The 26568-nt window shown below is 31.8% G+C and overlaps 1 protein-coding gene across 3 annotated transcripts in view; it reads right to left on the reverse strand.

The window, feature by feature from the left end:
* LOC119604268 (neuropeptide-like 1) overlaps positions 1-25493 on the reverse strand; it is a 60239-nt gene extending 34746 nt beyond the window's left edge. For all 3 annotated transcript variants that reach the window (XM_037956773.1, XM_037956772.1, XM_037956774.1), the window contains exon 1: positions 25018-25493. In XM_037956773.1, coding sequence (XP_037812701.1) covers positions 25018-25152 — 135 coding nt within the window. In that variant the 5' untranslated portion in view covers positions 25153-25493. The remainder of the gene's footprint in view (positions 1-25017) is intronic.
* Positions 25494-26568: the final 1075 nt, after the last annotated feature.

Genomic DNA, 26568 nt, shown 5'->3' on the forward strand with positions numbered 1-26568 from the left:
CAGTTCTAGTTCACAGTTCTAGTTCAGGTCTAGTTACAGTTCTAGTTCAGTTCTAGTTCAGTTCTAGTTCAGTTCTAGTTCAGTTCTAGTTCAGTTCTAGTTCAGTTTCTAGTTCAGTTCTAGTTTCAGTTCTAGTTCAGTTCTAGTTCAGTTCTAGTTCAGTTCTAGTTCAGTTCTAGTTCAGTTCTAGTTCAGTTCTATTCAGTTCTAGTTCAGTTCTAGTTCAGATTCTAGTTCAGTTCTAGTTCAGTTCTAGTTCTAGTTCAGTCTAGTTCAGTTCTAGTTCAGTTCTAGTTCAGTTCTAGTTCAGTTCTAGTTCAGTTCTAGTCAGTTCTAGTTCAGTTCTAGTTCAGTTCTAGTTCAGTTCTAGTTCAGTTGTAGTTCAGTTCTAGTTCAGTTCTAGTTCAGTTCTAGTTCAGTTCTAGTTCAGTTCTAGTTCAGTTCTAGTTCAGTTCTAGTTCAGTTCTAGTTCAGTTCAGTTCTAGTTCAGTTATAGGTCAGTTTTAGCTCTAGTTCATTTCTAGTTCAGTTCCAGTTTTGAGTAGAGTTTAATTGAGTTTATACCATTGTTAATAGATATCCAATTGAAAAAGAAATAAACTTCTCTAACTAATGTTTTGTCAATAAATTAAAAAAAGTTGTTTATTAAATCTTATTTTATTTCCCTCCACTTGTGAATATCGTTTGTTATAGCAAATATATCATGAACTTGTTTTGTTATTAGTTGCCCCCAACAACCCAATTGTTCCATTAATTCCTTAATTTAACAAACAACATGTTCAAAAATAAAGCAAAATTACCTTTATTGTTAAAGACCTTCAAACACTTATATAAAATAATATGAAATGAAAATTAAAAAAAAAAAACGAAAAAAATCTTAATGTAATTTTTATCATTAAACATAATACTAAAACTTTATTCGAAGCCTGCTTTAAGGCATCCAGTAAAAATATTTTAGAGCCATAAAATTACAAACATTTCAATTGCCTTATTAAAATGACACAAATTATGGTCCAGGCAAAAATGTGCTCAAACTTTTAGCACAATCTAAAGACATTTTGGGAAAATTAAGACATATTTTTTGCTTTATGTTTTGTAAAAAAAAGAGAAATAAGAAAAAATAACATTAATATACAAAAAAGACAGAGTTGATGAAGATTTTGCTGTGGACGTGGGAGTGTGCTAAACAATTTATTACAGTTAGTAAATTCAGTTCTGCTCAAAAAATATATAAAATATTTTAGTAATTTTACACAATACACCACAAAGCACAGTGGTTTAGTTTAGAAAATTAAAGAATATTTAATATGTTAAACATTGCGACTCATTTCAAAATTAGATTAGAACTTAACTTTCTGTTTCGATCTTTCGTAACTTCTAAAATTTTTTTTTATATTTTATAACCCCCAATTTCACTGTTCACCTCCTGAATGTATACCATAAATACTTTAATCTTTATTTGTTTCATTTGAACAGTAAAAGCAACAAATACTTACAACAACAACAACATATTTCAATTTATTATTGTTTTTGTTGTTATTACGATTTTCAGTTGCTGCTGTAATAAAAATAAAGTTCTCTGTTGACTGCATTCGACTGGCATAACTTTACTAAATCACTTGGGCCACAAACTCAACATGGCCACAGGTCATTTTCTGTTTTGTTTCAACTTATCCATATATAGAATACAAAAGACTGAAATTGTTAATATACAATCTCTTAAATACAAATAGAGATTTAAACAAACTCTGTGCTATATTCCAATATGATATTTGTAGGCATATTAGGCAGGTTCACGAAAATAAGCGCTTGGGATTATTCTTTCTGATTCTGTTCTAGTTCTGTTCTATTTCTGTTCTAGTTCTGTTCTAGTTCTGTTCTAGTTCTGTTCTAGTTCTGTTCTAGTTCTGTTCTAGTTCTGTTCTAGTTCTGTTCTAGTTCTGTTCTAGTTCTGTTCTAGTTCTGTTCTAGTTCTGTTCTGTTCTAGTTCTGTTCTAGTTCTGTTCTAGTTCTGTTCTAGTTCTGTTCTAGTTCTGTCCTAGTATTGTTCTAGTTCTGTTCTAGTTCTGTTCTAGTTCTGTTCTAGTTCTGTTCTAGTTCTGTTCTAGTTCTGTTCTAGTTCTGTTCTAGTTCTGTTCTAGTTCTGTCCTAGTTCTGTTCTAATTCTGTTCTAGTTCTGTTCTAGTTCTGTTCTAGTTCTGTTCTAGTTCTGTTCTAGTTCTGTTCTAGTTCTGTTCTAGTTCTGTTCTAGTTCTGTTCTAGTTCTGTTCGAGTTCTGTTCTAGTTCTGTTCTAGTTCTGTTCTAGTTCTGTTCGAGTCCTGTTCTAGTTCTGTTCTAGTTCTGTTCTAGTTCTAGTTCTAGTTCTGTTCTAGTTCTGTTCTAGTTCTGTTCTAGTTCTGTTCTAGTTCTGTTCTAGTTATGTTCTAGTTCTGTTCTAGTTCTGTTCTAGTTCTGTTCTAGTTCTGTTCTAGTTCTGTTCTAGTTCTGTTCTAGATCTGTTCTAGTTCTGTTTCTAGTTCTGTTCTAGTTCTGTTCTAGTTCTGTTCTAGTTCTGTTCTAGTTCTGTTCTAGTTCTGTTCTAGTTCTGTTCTAGTTCTGTTCTAGTTCTGTTCTGTTCTAGTTCTGTTCTAGTTCTGTTCTAGTTCTGTTCTAGTTCTGTTCTAGTTCTGTTCTAGTTCTGTTCTAGTTCTGTTCTAGTTCTGTTCTAGTTCTGTTCTAGTTCTGTTCTAGTTTCTGTTCTAGTTCTGTCTAGTTCTGTTCTAGTTCTGTTCTAGTTCTGTTCTAGTTCTGTTCTAGTTCTGTTCTAGTTCTGTTCTAGTTCTGTTCTAGTTCTGTTTAGTTATTTTCTAGTTATGTTCTAGTTCTGTTCTAATTCTGTTCTAGTTCTGTTTTAGTTCTGTTCTAGTTCTGTTCTAATTCTGTTCTAGTTCTGTTCTAGTTCTGTTCTAGTTCTGTTCTAGTTCTGTTCTAGTTTTGTTCTAGTTCTGTTCTAGTTCTGTTCTAGTTCTGTTCTAGTTCTGTTCTAGTTCTGTTCTAGTTCTGTTTTACCTCTGTTCTAGTTCTGTTTTACCTCTGTTCTAGTTCTGTTCTGTTCTAGTTCTGTTCTAGTTCTGTTCTAGTTCTGTTCTACTTCTGTTCTAGTTCTGTTTTACCTCTGTTCTAGTTCTGTTCTGTTCTAGTTCTGTTCTAGTTCTGTTTTAGTTATGTTCTAGTTATGTTCTAATTCTGTTCTAGTTCTGTTCTAGTTCTGTTCTAGTTCTGTTCTAGTTTTGTTCTAGTTCTGTTCGAGTTCTGTTCGGGTCTAGTTCTGTTCTGTTCTAGTTCTGTTTTAGTTCTGTTCTAGTTCTGTTCTAGTTCTGTTCTAATTCTGTTCTAGTTCTGTTCTAGTTTTGTTCTAGTTTTGTTCTAGTTCTATTCTAGTCTTTGTCTAGTAAATCCTGGACCCGCCTAATAATATATAGCTATATACAGATAAATATAAATGTTTATTTGTGTTGTGTTCAATTTTGGTTTATGGGGTAGAAAACAATTTACTCTTAAACCAAACAACAGCAGCAACAACAACAACATTTCACTACATTTAATCAGTGTTTTAGTCCTTAAAATCACACATGTATGTATGTATGTCAGTGTACACGAGTATATAAGGACATGAGGGATAAATAACAGTGAGTGAAATTGTTGTTTAAAGATTTGATAACTGACTTAAGTACTTGACATTTTACGGTGACATAAAGATGAAAGTTGAAAATAAAAGGAGATTAAATACAAAAATTAATTTAAAGCTCAAATCGATATTAAGCTGAGGAGGAAAACAAAAACAACGGCAACATCATGAACATTAAGAAGAGAGAAAAAAATCGACACAATACAGAGATTTATAGTGAATCTGTTGGTTTTAGTTGGCGTTTAGAAACGATTTTTATTACCGAACACGTATCCACTTAAAGCTAACTAAAGTTTTCTTTGTTGTGTTTTAAATTGGCTTAAAAGTGTAGTGGAATTTTAGGAGTCAACTGTGGACAAGTGCTATAGAGCAGCAGAAGATTAAAGTAAACTAATTGACAGGGTAATTAAGTAGAACAGCTATAGGAATTTTTGTCGCCAAATAAGATTGGCAGCACAGATAATGGCAATAAAGAACAGACGAGGCAAAAAACACAATAAGATTTTTAGATAAAGCATATTGACCGTTAAAGGAGAGTGGGAAAAGTTAGATAAACTAAAGTTGAACTTTCATATTTTTATTCAATTATGTCTGTAATATATTAAATTTAAATAATTTTAATAAAAAACTTTTATCAAAAATGTTAAAAGTTTTTGGCAATTTATCAATAGTTCATTAATCTAATATCTAGACAAGAATGATTTATTAAAAAATGTTATGTTTTGAGCAGTTTTTGCCAAATACCCAAAAAAATCTTTGTTGATAATTTTAAATATAGTCTATCATCAAATTTTTGCATTTAAATACTCTCCAAGAAGATATTAACAACAAAATAACTTATGAAACAAAAACCTTATTTGCAATTATTTGTAAAACAAGTATTGCATACTTTGTGTATAAAACATATAACAAAATCTAAAGTATACTTGTAGGCTTCAAAAACATTTAAATGACATTTATCACAAGGACTTAGAGCAGACAATGCAGGCAACACTTGTACATGAATATAATTTGAGAAAAAAATACTTTTTTTTAGAAATGCTTTAACAAAAGATAAGTAAGCAATCATAGCATACTTATGGGATAAATATAAGAAAAATATATTTTTAGATTTTAAAAAATATTTTAAATAATATTTAGATGACATTTATTTTAATGTTTATGGTTTGAGTTCAGTTCCAGTAGAGTTTTAGTTCAGTTCTAGTTCAGTTCTAGTTCAGTTCTTGTTCAGTTCTAGTTCAGTTCTAGTTCAGTTCTAGTTCTAGTTCAGTTCTAGTTCAGTTCTAGTTCTAGTTCAGTTCTAGTTCAGTTCTAGTTCAGTTCTAGTTCAGTTCTAGTTCAGTTCTAGTTCAGTTCTAGTTCAGTTTCTAGTTCAGTTCTAGTTCAGTTCTAGTTCAGTTCTAGTTCAGTTCTAGTTCAGTTCTAGTTCAGTTTAGTTCAGTTCTAGTTCAGTTCTAGTTCAGTTCTAGTTCAGTTCTAGTTCAGTTCTAGTTCAGTTCTAGTTCAGTTCAGTTCAGTTCTAGTTCAGTTCTAGTTCAGTTCTAGTTCAGTTCTAGTTCAGTTCTAGTTCAGTTCTAGTTCAGTTCTAGTTCAGTTCTAGTTCAGTTCTAGTCTCAGTTCTGTCAGTTCTAGTTCAGTTCTAGTTCAGTTCTAGTTCAGTTCTAGTCAGTTCTAGTTCCGTTCTAGTTCAGTTTAGTTCAGTTCTAGTTCAGTTCTAGTTCAGTTCTAGTTCAGTTCTAGTTTCAGTTCTAGTTCAGTTCTGTTCAGGTTCTAGTTCAGTTCTAGTTCAGTTCTAGTTCAGTTCTAGTTCAGTTCTAGTTCAGTTCCTTAGTTCGTTCTAGTTCAGTTCTAGTTCAGTTCTAGTTCAGTTCTAGTTCAGTTCTAGTTCAGTTCTAGTTCAGTTCTAGTTCAGTTCTAGTTCAGTTCTAGTTCAGTTCTAGTTCAGTTCTAGTTCAGTTCTAGTTCAGTCTAGTTCAGTCTAGTTCTAGTTCTAGTTCAGTTCTAGTTCAGTTTTCTAGTCAGTTCTAGTTCAGCTTTAGTTCAGTTCTAGTTCAGTTCTAGTTCAGTTCTAGTTCAGTTCTAGTTTCAGTTTCTAGTTCAGTTCTAGTTCTAGTTCAGTTCTAGTTCAGTTCTAGTTCAGTTCTAGTTCAGTTCTAGTTCAGTTCTAGTTCAGTTCTAGTTCAGTTCTAGTTTAGTTCTAGTTCAGTTCTAGTTCAGTTCTAGTTCAGTTCTAGTTTAGTTCTAGTTCAGTTCTAGTTCAGTTCTAGTTCAGTTCTAGTTCAGTTCTAGTTCAGTTCTAGTTCAGTTCTAGTTCAGTTCTAGTTCAGTTCTAGTTCAGTTCTAGTTCAGTTCTAGTTCAGTTCTAGTTCAGTTCTAGTTCAGTTCTAGTTCAGTTCTAGTTCAGTTCTAGTTCAGTTCTAGTTCAGTTCTAGTTCAGTTCTAGTTCAGTTCTAGTTCAGTTCTAGTTCAGTTCTAGTTCAGTTCTAGTTCAGTTCTAGTTCAGTTCTAGTTCAGTTCTAGTTCAGTTCTAGTTCAGTTCTAGTTCAGTCCTAGTTCAGTTCTAGTTCAGTTCTAGTTCAGTTCTAGTTCAGTTCTAGTTCAGTTCAGTTCTAGTTCAGTTCTAGTCAGTTGTAGTTCAGTTCTAGTTCAGTTCTAGTTCAGTTCTAGTCCTAGATCAGAGACTTTATTCAGGATTAGTAATAATCTAGTTAGAAACAAACAATTTTCACAATAATCATATAATTTTGAACTATAAACCAACCCCCCTCCATACAAATTTGATTTTTATTATTTACACAAAAAAACCGTTTGCCATCAGTCCTATCTTCCTTTGATGGCCCCTTAAAGTATGTTATTTATAAAATATTCACCCAAAAAAATGATAATTTATTTATCTTAACAAAACACTACTTGTTAGAGTGTATGTGGTCGTAATAAGGCTTTAGAAAAACACTCTGTAAACATGGGTTACTGTTGGGGGGGAACGGTGGGGTAGTTTTTCCTTTTTATTGCCAAAAATATAAATAAGCAACAGGATGTTAGAAGACCCACAATACTGTTTTCATACTGTTATAAAAATAGGCAAACAGTTTTTTTGTTATTAAGAATGGAATGTAGAAATATATATATATATGCGGCCTGGAAATTGATGAGGAGTATTAAATTTATTATGAAGGAAAAGGGATTGTTTTTTACACTGTATAAGCAAATATCAAATATGGAAGCTGGTTTTTAGGCAAATATAATAATATATAACCTTGAACAAAAGAAATAAATTGTATTTAAAGGAAGCCGTGGTGGTTGGGTTTAGAATATTTCCTAATTGTTAAAAAATATTTTCATAAACAAACAATTTAATAGAATGTTGTGGTTTTTGTGGCCAAAAAATATTAAATTAATGTTAATAATTTGTAGAATATTTCAATTTAATAAAGCAAGCGATAAAATAATTAATAATTATTTTCAACCAAAAAGTAAACCACACATTTTAAACAAAATTTAACTTAAAGTATACTTTGGTTGTTAGCTTTAATCAATTTTTTTATTAAATCATAATAAAAACCAATGATGTAGCATACTTTAAGGCATTTAAATGTCATCAGGTTATGGTAATTGACTTTAACAGTGGACAACTTTTAAAAAGGTGAATTATTAACTAAAGGTCAAAGTTTAATTTAAATAATTAATAATAAAATGTAAGTGATGGGTTTTTTTTAAAATATCAAGTGGCCTTTATTTTTTATAAAATAACAAATTAAGCTTTATTAAGGAAATATTAAAGTTCTATAGAAATCATTTAGGAAAATTTCTGTTGGCTTAGTAATAAAATACATAATTAATTAAACTTTTGTGCCAATAAATAGCATAAGATAATATCTTGTTAATAAACAAATAATACTAATAACAATTCCAACACAAAAATGACTTATTAACAAAAATTTTCCACAATTCATTAAGAAAATTGTTTTAGGATTACAATTAAATAATAGAAAAATCTCTTTATAAACATCTCATCAAAAATTTAAGAAATATTTTCTTAAAACTTCAATTTTCCTTTTGTTTCCCAAATTTTTCTCTCACATTTCTTTCTAGTTATACCAAGAACTGTCAGAATTGTTTCGTTAAAATGTTCAACATTTTTTTTTTTTTTTTTGAAATTCAATCAGTACAAAGTGTTGCCTACATGTAGGAGTTAAAGTTTATTACATAAATTGCATAGTTTTAGTCAAACAAAAATTCGATTTTATATTAAATCTACTTAGTGAAGTGTAACTAATATCCTTTTTTTTATTTGGTAAATCTATGGCAGTGGAAGTATTGTTCGTTATGGCCACCAGTGCAGTTGATAGCAATTCAATTGAAAGGCACTAAAGCCTGTATAATAGTGGTGTATTGCGTGGAAATTTCGTGCCGTAAAACTATTTTTTTTTTTGGTAAAACTACTAGTTTGCTGGTACAGATGATGGCTATAATAAATGAAAAGTTATGTAATTAAATAGTTTAAAATTGTGTAGGTTGCTATTGACGGCTGTAATGGCAGGGATTTTAAGGGTTTTGTTTCAACAAAGTTTAATTTAACCGAGAAATTTCAACATTTCAACTAAATTACCATAAATGGCAAACTTTATCTGTAAGTTTTTTAAAATGTTTTCATAATAATTTTATCTTAATATTTCACCTCTAACAAAGAAATACTTCAACATCCTGTTTTTTATACCTTTTGTCAATGTTTGTTTTGTAGAGATACTAGTTCCCTTTTTAGCAATTTATTGCTATTGTTAAATAAAAGTAAAGCCCTGTTTACATAACGTCTTTTGAAGCACTATTTTGGACGCCCTGCCTAACCAGTAGAGCTCTGTTCAAATAAATAAATCGTTTTTCACATAATTTTAGAGGTAGAGGGGATAGATAGAAAAAAAACAAATGTAAATGGTTTGCTAGAACTGAACTAGAAAAGAATTGGAACTGAACTAGAACTGAACTAGAACTGATCTAGAACTGAACTAGAACTGAAACTAGAACTGAACTAGAACTGAACTAGACTGAACTAGAGCTGAACTAGAACTGAACTAATGAACTAGAACTGAACTAGAACTGAACTAGAACTGAACTAGAACTGAACTAGAACTGAACTAGAACTGAACTAGAACTGAACTAGAACTGAACTAGAACTGAACTAGAACTGAACTAGAACTGAACTAGAACTGAACTAGAACTGAACTAGAACTGAACTAGAACTGAACTAGAACTGAACTAAACTGAGAACTGAACTAGAACTGAACTAGAACTGAACTAGAACTGAACTAGAACTGAACTAGAACTGAACTAGAACTGAACTAGAACTGAACTAGAACTGAACTAGAACTGAACTAGAACTGAACTAGAACTGAACTAGAACTGAACTAGAACTGAACTAACTGAACTAGAACTGAACTAGAACTGAACTAGAACTGAACTAGAACTGAACTAGAACTGAACTAGAACTGAACTAGAACTGAACTAGAACTGAACTAGAACTGAACTAGAACTGAACTAGAACTGAACTGAACTGAACTAGAACTGAACTAGAACTGAACTAGAACTGAACTAGAACTGAACTAGAACTGAACTAGAACTGAACTAGAACTGAACTAGAACTGAACTAGAACTGAACTAGAACTGAACTAGAACTGAACTAGAACTGAACTAGAAGAACTAGAACTGAACTAGAACTGAACTAGAACTGAACTAGAACTGAACTAGAAACTGAACTAGAACTGAACTAGAACTGAACTAGAACTGAACTAAACTGAACTAGAACTGAACTAGAACTGAACTAGAACTGAACTAGAACTGAACTAGAACTGAACTAGAAGAACTAGAACTGAACTAGAACTGAACTAGAACTGAACTAGAACTGAACTAGAACTAACTAGAACTGAACTAGAACTGAACTAGAACTGAACTAGAACTGAACTAGAACTGAACTAGAACTGAACTAGAACTGAACTAGAACTGAACTAGAACTGAACTAGAACTGAACTAGAACTGAACTAGAACTGAACTAGAACTGAACTAGAACTGAACTAGAACTGAACTAGAACTGAACTAGAACTGAACTAGAACTGAACTAGAACTGAACTAAAACAGAACTAAACAGAACTGAACTAGAACTGAACTAGAACTGAACTAGAACTGAACTAGAACTGAACTAGAACTGAACTAAACTGAACTAGAACTGAACTAGAACTGAACTAGAACTGAACTAGAACTGAATTAGAACTGAACTAGAACTGAACTAGAACTGAACTAGAACTGAACTAGAACTGAACTAGAACTGAACTAGAACTGAACTAGAACTGAACTAGAACTGAACTAGAACTGAACTAGAACTGAACTAGAACTGAACTAGAACTGAACTAACTGAACTAGAACTGAACTAGAACTGAACTAGAACTGAACTAGAACTGAACTAGAACTGAACTAGAACTGAACTAGAACTGAACTAGAACTGAACTAGAACTGAACTAGAACTGAACTAGAACTGAACTAGAACTGAACTAGAACTGAACTAGAACTGAACTAGAACTGAACTAGAACTGAACTAGAACAGAACTAGAAGAGAACTAGAACAGAACTAAACAGAACTAGAACGGAACTAGAACAGAACTAGAACAGAACTAGAACAGAACTAGAACAGAACTAGAACAGAACTAGAACAGAACTAGAACAGAACTAGAACAGAACTAGAACAGAACTAGAACAGAACTAGAACAGAACTAGAACAGAACTAGAACAGAACTAGAACAGAACTAGAACAGAACTAGAACAGAACTAGAACAGAACTAGAACAGAGCTAGAACAGAACTAGAACAGAACTAGAACAGAACTAGAACAGAACTAGAACAGAACTAGAACAGAACTAGAACAGAACTAGAACAGAACTAGAACTGAACTAGAACTGAACTAGAACTGAACTAGAACTGAACTAGAACATAACTAGAACAGAACTAGAAACAGAGCTAGAACAGAACTAGAACAGAACTAGAACAGAACTAGAACAGAACTAGAACAGAACTAGAACAGAACTAGAACAGAACTAGAACAGAACTAGAACAGAACTAGAACAGAACTAGAACAGAACTAGAACAGAACTAGAACAGAACTAGAACAGAACTAAAACAGAACTAAAACAGAACTAAAACAGAACTAGAACAGAACTAGAACAGAACTAGAACAGAACTAGAACAGAACTAGAACAGAACTAGAACAGAACTAGAACAGAACTAGAACAGAACTAGAACAGAACTAGAACAGAACTAGAACAAACTAGAACAGAACTAGAACAGAACAGAAACAGAACTAGAACAGAACTAGAACAGAACTAGAACAGAACTAGAACAGAACTAGAACAGAACTAGAACAGAACTAGAACAGAACTAGAACGAACTAGAACTGAACTAGGACAGAACTAGAACTGAACTGGAACTGAACTAGAACTGAACTAGAACTGAACTAGAACTGAACTAGAACTGAACTAGAACTAGAACTGAGCTAGAACTGAACTAGAACTGAACTAGAACTGAACTAGAACTGAACTAGAACTGAACTAGAACTGAACTAGAACTGAACTAGAACTGAACTAGAACTGAACTAGAACTGAACTAGAACTGAACTAGAACTGAACTAGAACTGAACTAGAACTGAACTAGAACTGAACTAGAACTGAACTAGAACTGAACTAGAACTGAACTAGAACTGAACTAGAACTGAACTAGAACTGAAACTAGAACTGAACTAAATGAACTAGAACTGAAGAACTGAACTAGAACTGAACTAGAACTGAACTAGAACTGAACTAGAACTGAACTAGAACTGAACAACAAACTGAACTAGAACTGAACTAGAACTGAACTAGAACTTAACTAGAGCTGAACTAGAACTGAACTAGAACCGAACTAGAACTGAACTAAAGAAAAACAGTTTTTCCCTTTTATAATTTACTAAAATTCCATATTTCTAATAACAACTATGGGAAATGAAATTCGTTGTTGTTTTTTGCTTTCGTTGATTTCAAGGTTGACCAAATCCCTAAGGAAGTTATGAATATTTTATGAAAAATATGTATATGTGTGTAAGATAACACATGCCAAGCAAGCTACAATACAATATATGTAAATATTCCATATTTTTGTGGGAAAAAAATCCAATTCTTTTTCAGGCTGCTTTTTTGGCATTAATTTTTTCTTTTGTTAGAAGAAAATAGAAAAAAAGAAGACCTTTAAGGAAAATAATAATTGATTATTATAATATGTCAAAAGGTTTACAGGGGTCAATGAAATTATATTTTTATTTATTTGTTTATTTCTTTTTCTAGGGTGCTTTTAGGCCTTTTTTTGTTTCGGTACAAGGTAGGAAGGTAGAAGGTTTTAATAAGCCTAGAAAATATGTTTAGGTCTTTGTTGTTTCTATAGACAGCAATTTATTTTAATTGAATTTATTATGAGGTTTTGGTAATAACTCATTGTTTTTAGACTTTTTTGATAAATTTATTTACTAATGATTTCTATACAAATTTGAAATGAAGTTTAGGAATTATAGTTTTATTAATAACTGTACATTATTATTATTTAATAATGATGATTTTCTGGTGAATTGATAGAGATACATATAATACGGAGATTTTATTTCAATGTCATTTATGACGTATGATTGATATTATTGTTTTATATTGAAAAAAATCTATTATTAAACATCAAGTATACGCCCAGTATGCAGTAGACTTATTTAAAATTATAATCATTGCAATGCTGGTTAAACTTTAGAACTTATTTAAATGGAAATAGCTGAGACCCTTTACATCTATAAAAAATGGCAAAATATGGTAAATCATTTTAATTTTCCACCAACTGTTTCAAGGCCAAACAGTTTTTAGGCCAATTTTTCTATAAAATTTCTTCATGTTATCATTTTTTTTTTTTGTAATTATCCTCTACAAAATATTTTTTCTAACAAATGATTAAAGTTTTTATTTTCCCCAACTTTTTTTTGAGATAATTTTAAAATTTATGATTAAATATTTTTCACTGTTAGCTGGCGAAAAACACACACCAAAAAAAATCATTTATCAGCCATGTTTGTTTTGTTTGTTTGTTCCTCGGGTATGCTTACCACAAGAAACCATATAATCCATAAGACAATCAACATAAATTGTATGGTAAAACAGAAATAAAAGGAAAAAACTTAAAATTAACAAAAAAAAGACTTACACGCCATTTTGCCATTCCCATTGAAGTGTTAAACGTTTGATAAAAATTCAAAGAAATATATTTGGTTTAAATTTGAAAAAAAGATGGTTTAAAAAGGCTGCAAAAATACACACAAATACTTCTCTCACAATTCAAGCGGAAATAATAAGTGTTATTTGATTTACAATCTTTTCGTTTTCTTTCTTAAATGGCAAATAAGCCAGAGATTTAATACGGTATCAGTTATTTTGATACATAGTAATTTACTTATATAAATTTTATTTTCAAAATTATTTAAATCATTTATTTATAAGAAAAAGGTTGATTTTAAATTGAGATTTCTACAAATTTAACAATGTAATTTTGAAACGGAAATACAGTTTCCGGAAAAGACAAAATTAGAAGTCTAGTTAGATTAAATAGTCCAGACAATAGACTAGATTATGTCTTGAATATAAACTACGTAGAACTGAAACTACATAAGAACAGAACTAGAACAGAACTAGAATAGAACTAGAACAGAATTAGAACAGAACTAGAACACAAACTAGAACAGAACTAGAACAGAACTAGAACAGAACTAGAACAAAACTAGAACAGAACTAGAACAGAACTAGAACAGAACTAGAACAGAACTAGAACAGAACTAGAACAGAACTAGAACAGAACTAGAACAGAACTAGAACAGAACTAGAACAGAACTAGAACAGAACTAGAACAGAACTAGAACAGAAACTAGAACAGAACTAGAACAGAACTAGAACAGAACTAGAACAGAACTAGAACAGAACTAGAACAGAACTAGAACAGAACTAGAACAGAACTAGAACAGAACTAGAACAGAACTAGAACAGAACTAGAACAGAACTAGAACAGAACTAGAACAGAACTAGAACAGAACTAGAACAGAACTAGAACAGAACTAGAACAGAACTAGAACAGAACTAGAACAGAACTAGAACAGCACTAGAACAGAACTAGAACAGAACTAGAACAGAACTAGAACAGAACTATAACAGAACTAGAACAGAACTAGAACAGAACTAGAACAGAACTAGAACAGAACTAGAACAGAACTAGAACAGAACTAGAACAGAACTAGAACAGAACTAGAACAGAACTAGAACAGAACTAGAACAGAACTAGAACAGAACTAGAACAGAACTAGAACAGAACTAGAACAGAACTAGAACAGAACTAGAACAGAACTAGAACAGAACTAGAACAGAACTAGAACAGAACTAGAACAGAACTAGAACAGAACTAGAACAGCACTAGAACAGCACTAGAACAGCACTAGAACAGAACTAGAACAGAACTAGAACAGAACTAGAACGAACTAGAACAGAACTAGAACAGAACTAGAACAGAACTAGAACAGAACTATACAGAACTAGAACAGAACTAGAACTAGAACAGAACTAGAATTACAGAACTAGAATTAGAACAGAACTAGAACAGAACTAGAACAGAACTAGAACAGAACTAGAACAGAACTAGAACAAAACTAGAACAGAACTAGAACAGAACTAGAACAGAACTAGAACAGAACTAGAATTAGAACAGAACTAGAACAGAACTAGAACAGAACTAGAACAAACTAGAACAGAACTAGAACAGAACTAGAACAGAACTAGAACAGAACTAGAACAGAACTAAACAGAACTAGAACAGAACTAGAACAGAACTAGAACAGAACTAGAACAGAACTAGAACAGAACTAGAACAGAACTAGAACAGAACAATAGAACAGAACTAGAACAGAACTAGAACAGAACTAGAACAGAACTAGAACAGAACTAGAACAGAACTAGAACAGAACTAGAACAGAACTAGAACAGAACTAGAACAGAACTAGAACAGAACTAGAACAGAACTAGAACAGAACTAGAACAGAACTAGAACAAACTAGAACAGAACTAGAACAGAACTAGAACAGAACTAGAACAGAACTAGAACAGAACTAGAACAGAACTAGAACAGAACTAGAACAGAACTAGAACAGAACTAGAACAGAACTAGAACAGAACTAGAACAGAACTAGAACAGAACTAGAACAGAACTAGAACAGAACTAGAACAGAACTAGAACAGAACTAGAACAGAACTAGACAGAACTAGAACAGAACTAGAACAGAACTAGAACAGAACTAGAACAGAACTAGAACAGAACTAGAACAGAACTAGAACAGAACTAGAACAGAACTAGAACAGAACTAGAACAGAACTAGAACAGAACTAGAACAGAACTAGAACAGAACTAGAACAGAACTAGAACAGAACTAGAACAGAACTAGAACAGAACTAGAAACTAGAACAGAACTAGAAAAACAGAACTAGAACAGAACTAGAACAGAACTAGAACAGAACTAGAACAGAACTAGAACAGAACTAGAACAGAACTAGAACAGAACTAGAACAGAACTAGAACAGAACTAGAACAGAACTAGAACAGAACTAGAACAGAACTAGAACAGAACTAGAACAGAACTAGAACAGAACTAGAACAGAACTAGAACAGAACTAGAACAGAACTAGAACAGAACTAGAACAGAACTAGAACAGAACTAGAACAGAACTAGAACAGAACTAGAACAGAACTAGAACAGAACTAGAACAGAACTAGACAGAACAGAACTAGAACAGAACTAGAACAAACTAGAACAGAACTAGAACAGAACTAGAACAGAACTAGAACAGAACTAGAACAGAACTAGAACAAACTAGAACAGAACTAGAACAGAACTAGAACAGAACTAAGAACTAGAACAGAACTATAACAAACTAGAACAGAACTAGAACAGAACTAGAACTAGAACGAACTAGAACAGAACTAGAACAGAACTAGAACAGAACTAGAACAAACTAGAACAGAACTAGAAACAGAACTAGAACAGAACTAGAACAGAACTAGAACAGAACTAGAACAGAACTAGAACAGAACTAGAAACAGAACTAGAACAGAACTAGAATCCGAAATAGAACCAATCTAGAACAGATCTAGAACAGGAACTAGAACAGAGCTAGAACAGATCTAGAAAAAATCTAGAATAGAAATAGAACTAGAACATAATTAGAACAGTATAAGACCTGAATGCTAGTTCAGTCTATAGAATAGACTATAATCCGATCTATAGTGCGGACTATATATTAGACTATAGTCCCGAGTATAGACTAGATTATACTACCTACTAAAGTGTTGTCTATAGACTTGACCTTATCCCTGTTAATAGACTACTCAGAAGTTCTGACTTTAGTGGGGCCACGACTATAGTCCTGTCTAGACTAGACAGTCCCTTCTATAAAATGGACAATCCCACTGTAAACTGGACTAAAGGCCCGACCATGTACTGGACTGTAGTCCCGAATTCTTGAATTTCTATAGTCTCCACTATGTATGTATAGACTTGACTAGAGATTTGACTATATTCTTGACTATAGAGTAGTCTATAGACTTGACTATAAACTGGACTTTACTAGTCCTTACTGCTGTTTCGATTAACAACCATTCTATACTCCGAACTATAGCATAGACTAAAGGCTATAGCCTATACTCCATTCTGTCGAAACTAAATTTCAACGTTTTAGTTGTGAAATTTATAAAAATACTTAATTTTCAAGATTATTTTATGAAATTTAAAATTCTATGCATAAACTGTCAGTTAAGGCTTTAACTGAAATTAAACATTTTGTGAAATTGATATCTAATCTGATTTTGCCATACATTTCTGCAAAAAAAAAAATCAGTTTTCCATAACATATTTAAATTTCTAAATGTCATATGTTTGTAGCCAAACAAACAAATGAATGATATTGATTGATTTGCCAAAGAACGTATACATATACCAGCTTTAAGCTATAATAAATTTAACAAAATGTGTCAAAGATCTAAAAACAAAAAATACAGTAAGAAATGAAAGAAATAGACCACAAACAAGTATCAACAAAATGACATTTTACAGATTTCCAATCATTACAGATATTTTAGAATTCTTGATTTTGCTCTTATGAAAACCCATGTAATATGTTTGTTATCACGAAGAAAAATGAAGGAAAATCGTGAAAAAGCAAGAAATTTTTAAATTGAACATTTTTTTGGAACAGTGTCGTTATGATTAATATTAATTTTCTAACAATTTAAGATTTCCTAATAAAAAATTTATAAAAAATGTTTTAATTTTACAAAATTTTTAAGCAAAAACTTTTAGTAACAACTGGACTAAAATGAAAACAATTTCGCGAATATTTCTATAGCAAACAAACTTTATATTATACATCTTAATCTCTGATTTATAGATATTTTATTAAAATTCCTTAACTTTATTATTTTTCTTTCTTGTAAAATTAATATTGAAATTCCTGTCATTATCTTCAACGTTCTGTTTGCATACTTTTCCCTTTTATTTGTTTTTCATGTGATTTTTATAAAAAATTATTTTTATTTATCTGCATATTCATGTTTAATACTTTTATATATTTGATTTTTTTCACACAGTCCATCATTTCTATACATTATTTTCTACTTATTTATTTTAATGTTAATTCTCCCTCTTCCTTTGTTAAGGACAATGCTAGAGCTGTGATGCTTCAGGATAAATGTGTATGCGTGTATGTGTGTTATTTTTCTGTCATTCTACTTTTTTCATTTGGCTGCTTCTTTTGTGTGTGTATGTCTTGTACAAATAATGTGCAACATTATTATTTATTGGCAGCTACAGTGACATGAGTTTTTTTTGTAGTGAATCTTTTTTTAACATTTAACAATTTATGCTACATGGTTTGAACATTACGAATTAAATATTTACCTTAGGGGGGCTTCCAAAAAATAGCTAGAATCGATCTTGAACCGAACTAGAACAGAACTAGAGAGACAAGAAACAAGAACTAGAACAGAACTAGAACAGAACTAGAACAGAACTAGAACAGAACTAGAACAGAACTAGAACAGAACTAGAACAGAACTAGAACAGAACTAGAACAGAACTAGAACAGAACTAGAACAGAACTAGAACAGAACTAGAACAGAACTAGAACAGAACTAGAACAGAACTAGAACAGAACTAGAACAGAACTAGAACAGAACTAGAACAGAACTAGAACAGAACTAGAACAGAACTAGAACAGAACTAGAAACAGAACTAGAACAGAATTAGAACAGAACTAGAACAGAACTAGAACAGAACTAGAACAGAACTAGAACAGAACTAGAACAGAACTAGAAACGAACTAGAACAGAACTAGAACAGAACTAGAACAGAACTAGAACAGAACTAGAACAGAACTAGAACAGAACTAGAACAGAACTGGAACAGAACTAGAACATAACTAGAACAGAACTAGAACAGAACTAGAACAGAACTAGAACAGAACTAAAACAGAACTAAACAGAACTAGAACAGAACTACAATAGAACTAGAACTAGAACAGAACTGAACTAGAACAGAACTAGAACAGAACTAGAACAGAACTAGAACAGAACTAGAACAGAACTAGAACAGAACTAGAACAGAACTAGAACAGAACTAGAACAGAACTAGAACAGAACTAGAACAGAACTAGAACAGAACTAGAACAGAACTAGAACAGAACTAGACAGAACTAGAACAGAACTAGAACAGAACTAGAACAGAACTAGAACAGAACTAGAACAGAACTAGAACAGAACTAGAACAGAACTAGAACAGAACTAGAACAGAACTATAACAGAACTAGAACAAACTAGAACAGAACTAGAACAGAACTAGAACAGAACTAGAACAGAACTAGAACAGAACTAGAACAGAACTAGAACAGAACTAGAACAGAACTAAACAGAACTAGAACAGAACTAGAACAGAACTAGAACAGAACTAGAACAGAACTAGAACAGAACTAGAACAGAACTAGAACAGAACTAGAACAGAACTAGAACAGAACTAGAACAGAACTAGAACAGAACTAGAACAGAACTAGAACAGAACTAGAACAGAACTAGAACAGAACTAGAACAGAACTAGAACAGAACTAGAACAGAACTAGAACAGAACTAGAACAGACTAAACAGAACTAGAACAGAACTAGAACAGAACTAGAACAGAACTAGAACAGAACTAGAACAGAACTAGAACAGAACTAGAACAGAACTAGAACAGAACTAGAACAGAACTAGAACAGAACTAGAACAGAACTAGAACAGAACTAGAACAGAACTAGAACAGAACTAGAACAACTAGAACAGAACTAGAACAGAACTAGAACAGAACTAGAACAGAACTAGAACAGAACTAGAACAGAACTAGAACAGAACTAGAACAGAACTAGAACAGAACTAGAACTTAACTGAAGCTAAACTAGAATTGGACAATCGAGATTATAAACTGTATTCTAGAGTATGGTCTATGACTTGTAGTCAGGAAGGAAATTCAACTTCCTCGATTTTAACCTGAACACCCTAACCCCTGCACTATTTTAAATTGTATTTCATCATCATGTGAAAATTACTGTTGTTGTTTTTGTTTTCCTGATACATGTAGCTCGTACGTATTTGCATATGAATGATGACAAAGCGCAACAGCTTTAAAGAATGACAACAATGATGAGGTTTTTCTTCTGTATTTTTTTTACCAAGCTTTTGCCATAAACATTTTCCTACATGAAAATCCTTGGAAAATGTCACAAGTGAAAGTGAAGCTAAAACGAATGAATAATAACTGGCAAAAAGACAACAATGGTTGTTGGTCTTAGAGTTAAATGCTTTTTGTGAGATAAATGTTAGTGGAAAAGAAAATGTATAATGAAATTTTAATTTTTTTTTTAAATATGAAAATTGAAAAGGAAGTCAAAATAGAAAGAAACAACAATTTTTGTAAATGTTAATGGTTTTTTTACAGTTTAGTTGTTTTAGATATAGAATTTTAAGGGAAAATACACAAGACGTATGAGTAATATTAATTAGGATTTCGCAAAATGTACAACAGACGTATGAGTAATAATAATATTGAAATATTTTTAAAAGTAGTAAAAGTATGTTTAACAAACATTAATTAATAGAAAGCTTAGGCAAGTTTTGCTGCTAAGCAGCAGAATAAGTAAATAATTAAAGTTTCTTTGAAATATTACTCTTAATTTATCTTCATACTACGCTATGCGTATGAGTAATATTAATTTTGTCATCTAACAGATGTTTAATTTATACAAAACTTTTGTAAATCAAAATGAATACAATTCATTCTTTGTATTTGCTTAATTTCATTATAATTATTATTTCCTTCACTTGAATTACTTTCTATTCTTCTAATTTATTCATTTATTTTCTTAATAACAAAATTCTTTTGAATGTTCTTTCTTTATTTTACTTTTCTTCCTTTCCTAATGACATAATTTTATAACCCAAAATTGTAATCATGACTTTATTAGAAATTCTTGGTCTTTTCTTAAAAATCATTTTATTTAAGAAATTTCTAAACCCTTTTGCTATAAACACAAATGGCCTCTCTTTCTGTGTGTTTTGTGATGTAATAAATCCTTTTTTGTTTATTTTAAGCAAAACGTTCCATTTGTATAATTTAATTACCAAAGACAATGACATTTTTTTATTTAATTTTACATCTATTTCAATATAAAAACCGCGCGTGCTAAAACTTGTTGAATAGAAAAAATATAAAAAGTACTTCTTTTTTTCTTATTTCTTTCTTATACATCATTTTTAATTAGTTTTCTTCGACATTTAACAATAATAGCTTGTCTTCTCTAAAAAAATCCTTTACAAATTATAGCTAAAAACTCGTTAGATGTCATATTGTTGGCTTTAAAAGTCCTTGACCATGAATTGTTTTAGTTTCATTATTACCCTGGTTGTACTAAATCCAAAGTAAACAATATCAGTTGTAGAAACAAGGGATAAAATTGTAATTGAAATTGTGTAAAAAAAGCCTTGAGGAGAAATAATAAGCTATTTACTTTATTGACGGCAATAAAATGGAGATGTCGTTTGACGTTAAAGGCAATATTTAATTTTTTCAGGGCTCAATAAAAGTTTTTAATATAAAATTATATGTGTTTAGATTTCCTTTTGCCTAAGATTTATTAAATAAAAATTTATAAATATTATTTATCTTCATAAAAATTTTAATTTTTTCAAAGATAAATTACAAAAAATCAATTTTAGACTTTTTTTGCAAATATTCCCAGAGTTTTCCTACATATAAAACTACACAAAAGCTAAATGCAAAAAACTGAAGCATATTTGCAGGCTTGTTTAATACCAACAAAAGAACTAGAGTAGAACAGAACTAGATCAGTACTAAACCAGAACTAGAACAGAACTACAACAGTATGCACTAGAATATAAGAAGAGAAATAGAACTGAACTAGAACTGAACTAGAACTGAACTAGAACAGGACTAGAACATAATTAGAACAGCACTAGATCAGAACTAGAACAGAACTAGAACAGAACTAGAACAGAACTAGAACAGAACTAGAACAGAACTAGAACAGAACTAGAACTAGAACAGAACTAGAACAGACTAGAACAGAACTAGAACAGAACTAGAACAGAACTAGAACAGAACTAGAACAGAACTAGAACAGAACTAGAACAGAACTAGAACTGAACTAGACTGAACTAGAACTGAACTAGAACTGAACTAGAACTGAACTAGAACTGAACTAGAACTGAACTAGACTGACTAGAACTGAACTAGAACTGAACTAGAACTGAACTAGAACTGAACTAGAACTGAACTAGAACTGAACTAGAACTGAACTAGAACTAAACTAGAACTGAACTAGAACTGAACTAGAACTGAACTAGAACTGAACAAGAACTAAACTAGAACTGAACTAGAACTGAACTAGAACTGAACTAGAACTGAACTAGAACTGAACTAGAACTGAACTAGAACTGAACTAGAACTGAACTAGAACTGAACTAGAACTGAACTAGAATGAATTAGAACTGAACTAGAACTGAACTAGAACTGAACTAGACCTGAACTAGAACTGAACTAGAACTGAACTAGAACTGAACTAGAACTGAACTAGGAACTGAACTAAGAACTAGAACCTAGAACTGAACTATGAACTGAACTAGAAACTGAACTAGAACTGACTAGAACTGAACTAGAACTGAAACTAGAAGCTGAACTAGAACTGAACTAGAACTGAACTAGAACTGAACTAGAACTGAACTAGAACTGACTAGAACTGAACTAGAAATGAACTAGAACTGAACTAGAACTGAACTAGAACTGAACTAGAACTGGAACTAGAACTGAACTAGAACTGAACTAGAACTGAACAGAACTGAACTAGAATCTGAACTAGAACTGAACTAGAACTGAACTAAACTGAACTAGAACTGAACTAGAACTGAAGCTAGAACTGAACTAGAACTGAACTAGAACTGAACTAGAATGAACTAGAACTGAACTAGAACTGAACTAGAACTAGAATGACTAGAACTGAACTAGAACTGAACTAGAACTGAACTAGAACTGAACTAGAACTGACTGAACTGAAACTAACTAAGAACTGAACTAGAACTGAACTAGAACTGAACTAGAACTGAACTAACTGACTAGAACTGAACTAGAACTGAACTAGAACTGAACTAGAACTGAACTAGAACTGAACTAGAACTGACCTAGAACTGAACTAGAACTGAACTAGAACTGAACTAGAACTGAACTAGAACTGAACTAGAACTGAACTAGAACTGAACTAGAACTGAACTAGAACTGAACTAGAACTGAACTAGAACTGACTAGAACTGAACTAGAACTGAACTAGAACTGAACTAGAACTGACTAGAACTGAACTAGAACTGAACTAGACTGACTAGAACTGACTAGAACTGAACTAGAACTGAACTAGAACTGAACTAGAACTGAACTAGAACTGAACTAGAACTGAACTAGAACTGAACTAGAACTGAACTAGAACTGAACTAGAACTGAACTAGAACTGAACTAGAACTGAACTAGAACTGAACTAGAACTGAACTAGAACTGAACTAGAACTGAACTAGAACTGACTAGAACTGACTAGACTAGAACTAGAACAGAACCTGGAACTAGAACTAGAACAGAACAGAACTAGAACAGAACGAGAACAGAACTAGAACCGAACTAGAACAGAACTAGAACAGAACTAGAACAGAACTAGAACAGAACTAGAACAGAACTAGAACAGAACTAGAACAGAACTAGAACAGAACTAGAACAGACTAAACAGAACTAGAACAGAACTAGAACAGAACTAGAACAGAACTAGAACAGAACTAGAACAGAACTAGAAACAGAACTAGAACAGAACTAGAACAGAACTAGAACAAACTAGAACAGAACTAGAACAGAACTAGACAGAACTAGACAGAACTAGAACAGAACTAGAACAGAACTAGAACAGAACTAGAACAGAACTAGAACAGAACTAGAACAGAACTAGAACAGAACTAGAACAGAACTAGAACAGAACTAGAACAGAACTAGAACAGAACTAAACAGAACTAGAACAGAACTAGAACAGAACTAGAACAGAACTAGAACAGAACTAGAACAGAACTAGAACAGAACTAGAACAGAACGAAACAGAACTGAACAGAACTAGAACAGAACTAGAACAGAACTAGAACAGAACTAGAACAGAACTAGAACAGAACTAGAACAGAACTAGAAACTGAACTAGAACAGAATAGAACTGAACTAGAACAGAAATAGAACTGAACTAGAACTGAACTAGAACTGAAATAGAACTGAACTAGAACTGAACTAGAACTGAACTAGAACTGAACTAGAACTGAACTAGACAGCAATAGAACTGAACTAGAACTGAACCGAAACTGAACTAGAACTGAACTAGAACTGAACTAGAACTGAACTAGAACTGAACTAGAACTGAACTAGAACTGAACTAGAACTGAACTAGAACTGAACTAGAATATAACTAGAACTGAACTAGAACTGAACTAGAACTGAACTAGAACTGAACTAGAACTGAACTAGAACTGAACTAGAACTGAACTAGAACTGAACTAGAACTGAACTAGAACTGAACTAGAACTGAACTAGAACTGAACTAGAACTGAACTAGAACTGAACTAGAACTGAACTAGAACTGAACTAGAACTGAACTAGAACTGAACTAGAACTGAACGAGAACTGAACTAGAACTGAACTAGAACATAACTAGAACAGAACTAGAACTGAACTAGAACTGAACTAGAACTGAACTAGAACTGAACTAGAACTGAACTAGAACTGAACTATAACTGAACTAGAACTGAACTAGAACTGAACTAGAACTGAACTAGAACTGAACTAGAACTGAACTAGAACTGAACTAGAACTGAACTAGAACTGAACTAGAACTGAACTAGAACTGAACTAGAACTGAACTAGAACTGAACTAGAACTGAACTAGAATTGAACTAGATGTTATTTTTCTATTTATTTCAAAAGTTTTATTGTCGTTTTGTTATTAACACTTGAATGATACTTAAGAATTTTAAATGTTTTTAATTAGAATTTATTACCTTGATAAGTGGACCTTCCTTTAGCTTTGAAGGACAAAGTTTTAATGTTCTGTTTTCATTTTAATTAAACTTTAACAGGTATTTCAAAGGACAATTTAATTCAATAGCTTTTTAAAAAAAATCAACAATTATTTGGCAAAATCTAATGAAGTAAATGAAATTAAGTTTAAAGGTACAAAAAGAATTGAAAAAAGTTTTTCTTTTTAAATAACGAAAAATATATTCTGTGGCTAAAGATTTTAGTTTATGGCCATTAATACCCTCACCACAAAAAGATGTTAAGGAAAAACTTTAAACACAAAAGCTAAAATTTTATCATTAATCTTTAACTTATTTACAGTAAACTTGTAGAAAACCAACAAAATAAACTAAAACCATTGAAATGAAAAGAAAACTAAGTTTATAACACGCCCTTCCACTTTCCGTTTCCGTTGCAAAAGCAACAATCGTTGCTATTTATCACAACATTATTAACATTTAGCAGAAACTAATAATCTGAAGAAAGAATGTGAAAACATGCAAAAGGATTTAGACTGAATATAAATGACTAAATTTACTGCAGTCCTTTCTAGAGTTAAACAGAAGAATATAAGGAGAAATAAACTTACAACATTCAACAGCATGCCAAACAGGACACACAATTTGATAACGGCCAAAGGATGTAGGTTCTTCTTGTTGTTGTTAACTGGCGGCATGTTGAACAATTTAAATTTCAAACACTCACTGATAATAGAAATATGCATACAATTCCCGACAAATAAATATGCACTCAAAGTTAGTGGAAGTTTTTTTTTCAAATTTTTAAATCAAATTCAAAACTTGTTTAATCCTTCTTGGTTTTCGTTTGCACCGTTACACTGTGCTTTAAATGGAATCCAAATATTTATTTAAATCAATTTAAACACTGCTAATCCTTTTATTATTAATTGTGTTTTTTTCTCTATATTTTCTGCTTTAGCTTAACAAAAAGGAACTTTTGGTTTATTTTTTAAAATTTTTACAAATAAAAACTGAAAACTTGTTACTTTTCTTTATTTAAATATTTTTTCTTATTTTTCTCTACTGCTGTCGGCAGCAAAGTCGTTATTGATACTAATCACAGTTAGCAGGATACCAGGGCTTTTATACTCTTCGCTCTCTTTATTGTTTTCCTATTATAAGACCATTTTCTAACGGTTACTTTCACAGGATATGTGAGAGACATTCATTGTATTAAGTTACTCTCCAAAGAGTATAGAAAGCAAATTTTAATGAATTCTCTTGTTGCTCGTTTTTATTTTGTTTTTTAATGAGCCTGAACTGTTGCTGGTTTAAGTTTTTCCTTAAGTTGAGTATTTGTTAAATCGAAAAAACCGACACCGCCTTCAGAAGACTATGACGTCATGAACGACATGGTTTAGAGACCGAAAATAAATGTGTAACGGATATCCTTTGTTGCATGAAATGCATAAAAAAGGACAGTGGAAAAAAGTTCTAGTTCTGTTCTAGTTTAGTTCTAGTTTAGTTCTAGTTAAGTTCTAGTTCAGTTCTAGTTCAGTTCTAGTTCAGTTCTAGTTCAGTTCTAGTTCAGTTCTAGTTCAGTTCTAGTTCAGTTCTAGTTCAGTTCTAGTTCTGTTCTAGTTCTGTTCTAGTTCTGTTCTAGTTCTGTTCTAGTTCTGTTCTAGTTCTGTTCTAGTTCAGTTCTAGTTCAGTTCTAGTTCAGTTCTAGTTCAGTTCTAGATCAGTTCTAGTTCAGTTCTAGTTCAGTTCTAGTTCAGTTCTAGTTCAGTTCTAGTTCAGTTCTAGTTCAGTTCTAGTTCAGTTCTAGTTCAGTTCTAGTTCAGTTCTAGTTCAGTTCTAGTTCAGTTCTAGTTCAGTTCTAGTTCAGTTCTAGTTCAGTTCTAGTTCAGTTCTAGTTCAGTTCTAGTTCAGTTCTAGTTCAGTTCTAGTTCAGTTCTAGTTCAGTTCTAGTTCAGTTCTAGTTCAGTTCTAGTTCAGTTCTAGTTCAGTTTCTAGTTCAGTTCTAGTTCAGTTCTAGTTCATTCTAGTTCAGTTCTAGTTCAGTTCTAGTTCAGTTCTAGTTCAGTTCTAGTTCAGTTCTAGTTCAGTTCTAGTTCAGTTCTAGTTCAGTTCTAGTTCAGTTCTAGTTCAGTTCTAGTTCAGTTCTAGTTCAGTTCTAG

This window comes from Lucilia sericata, unplaced genomic scaffold, assembly GCF_015586225.1.
Source record: "Lucilia sericata isolate MDLA Ls3-8-SP2 unplaced genomic scaffold, ASM1558622v1 Contig000376F_arrow, whole genome shotgun sequence".
NCBI lineage: Eukaryota > Metazoa > Arthropoda > Insecta > Diptera > Calliphoridae > Lucilia > Lucilia sericata.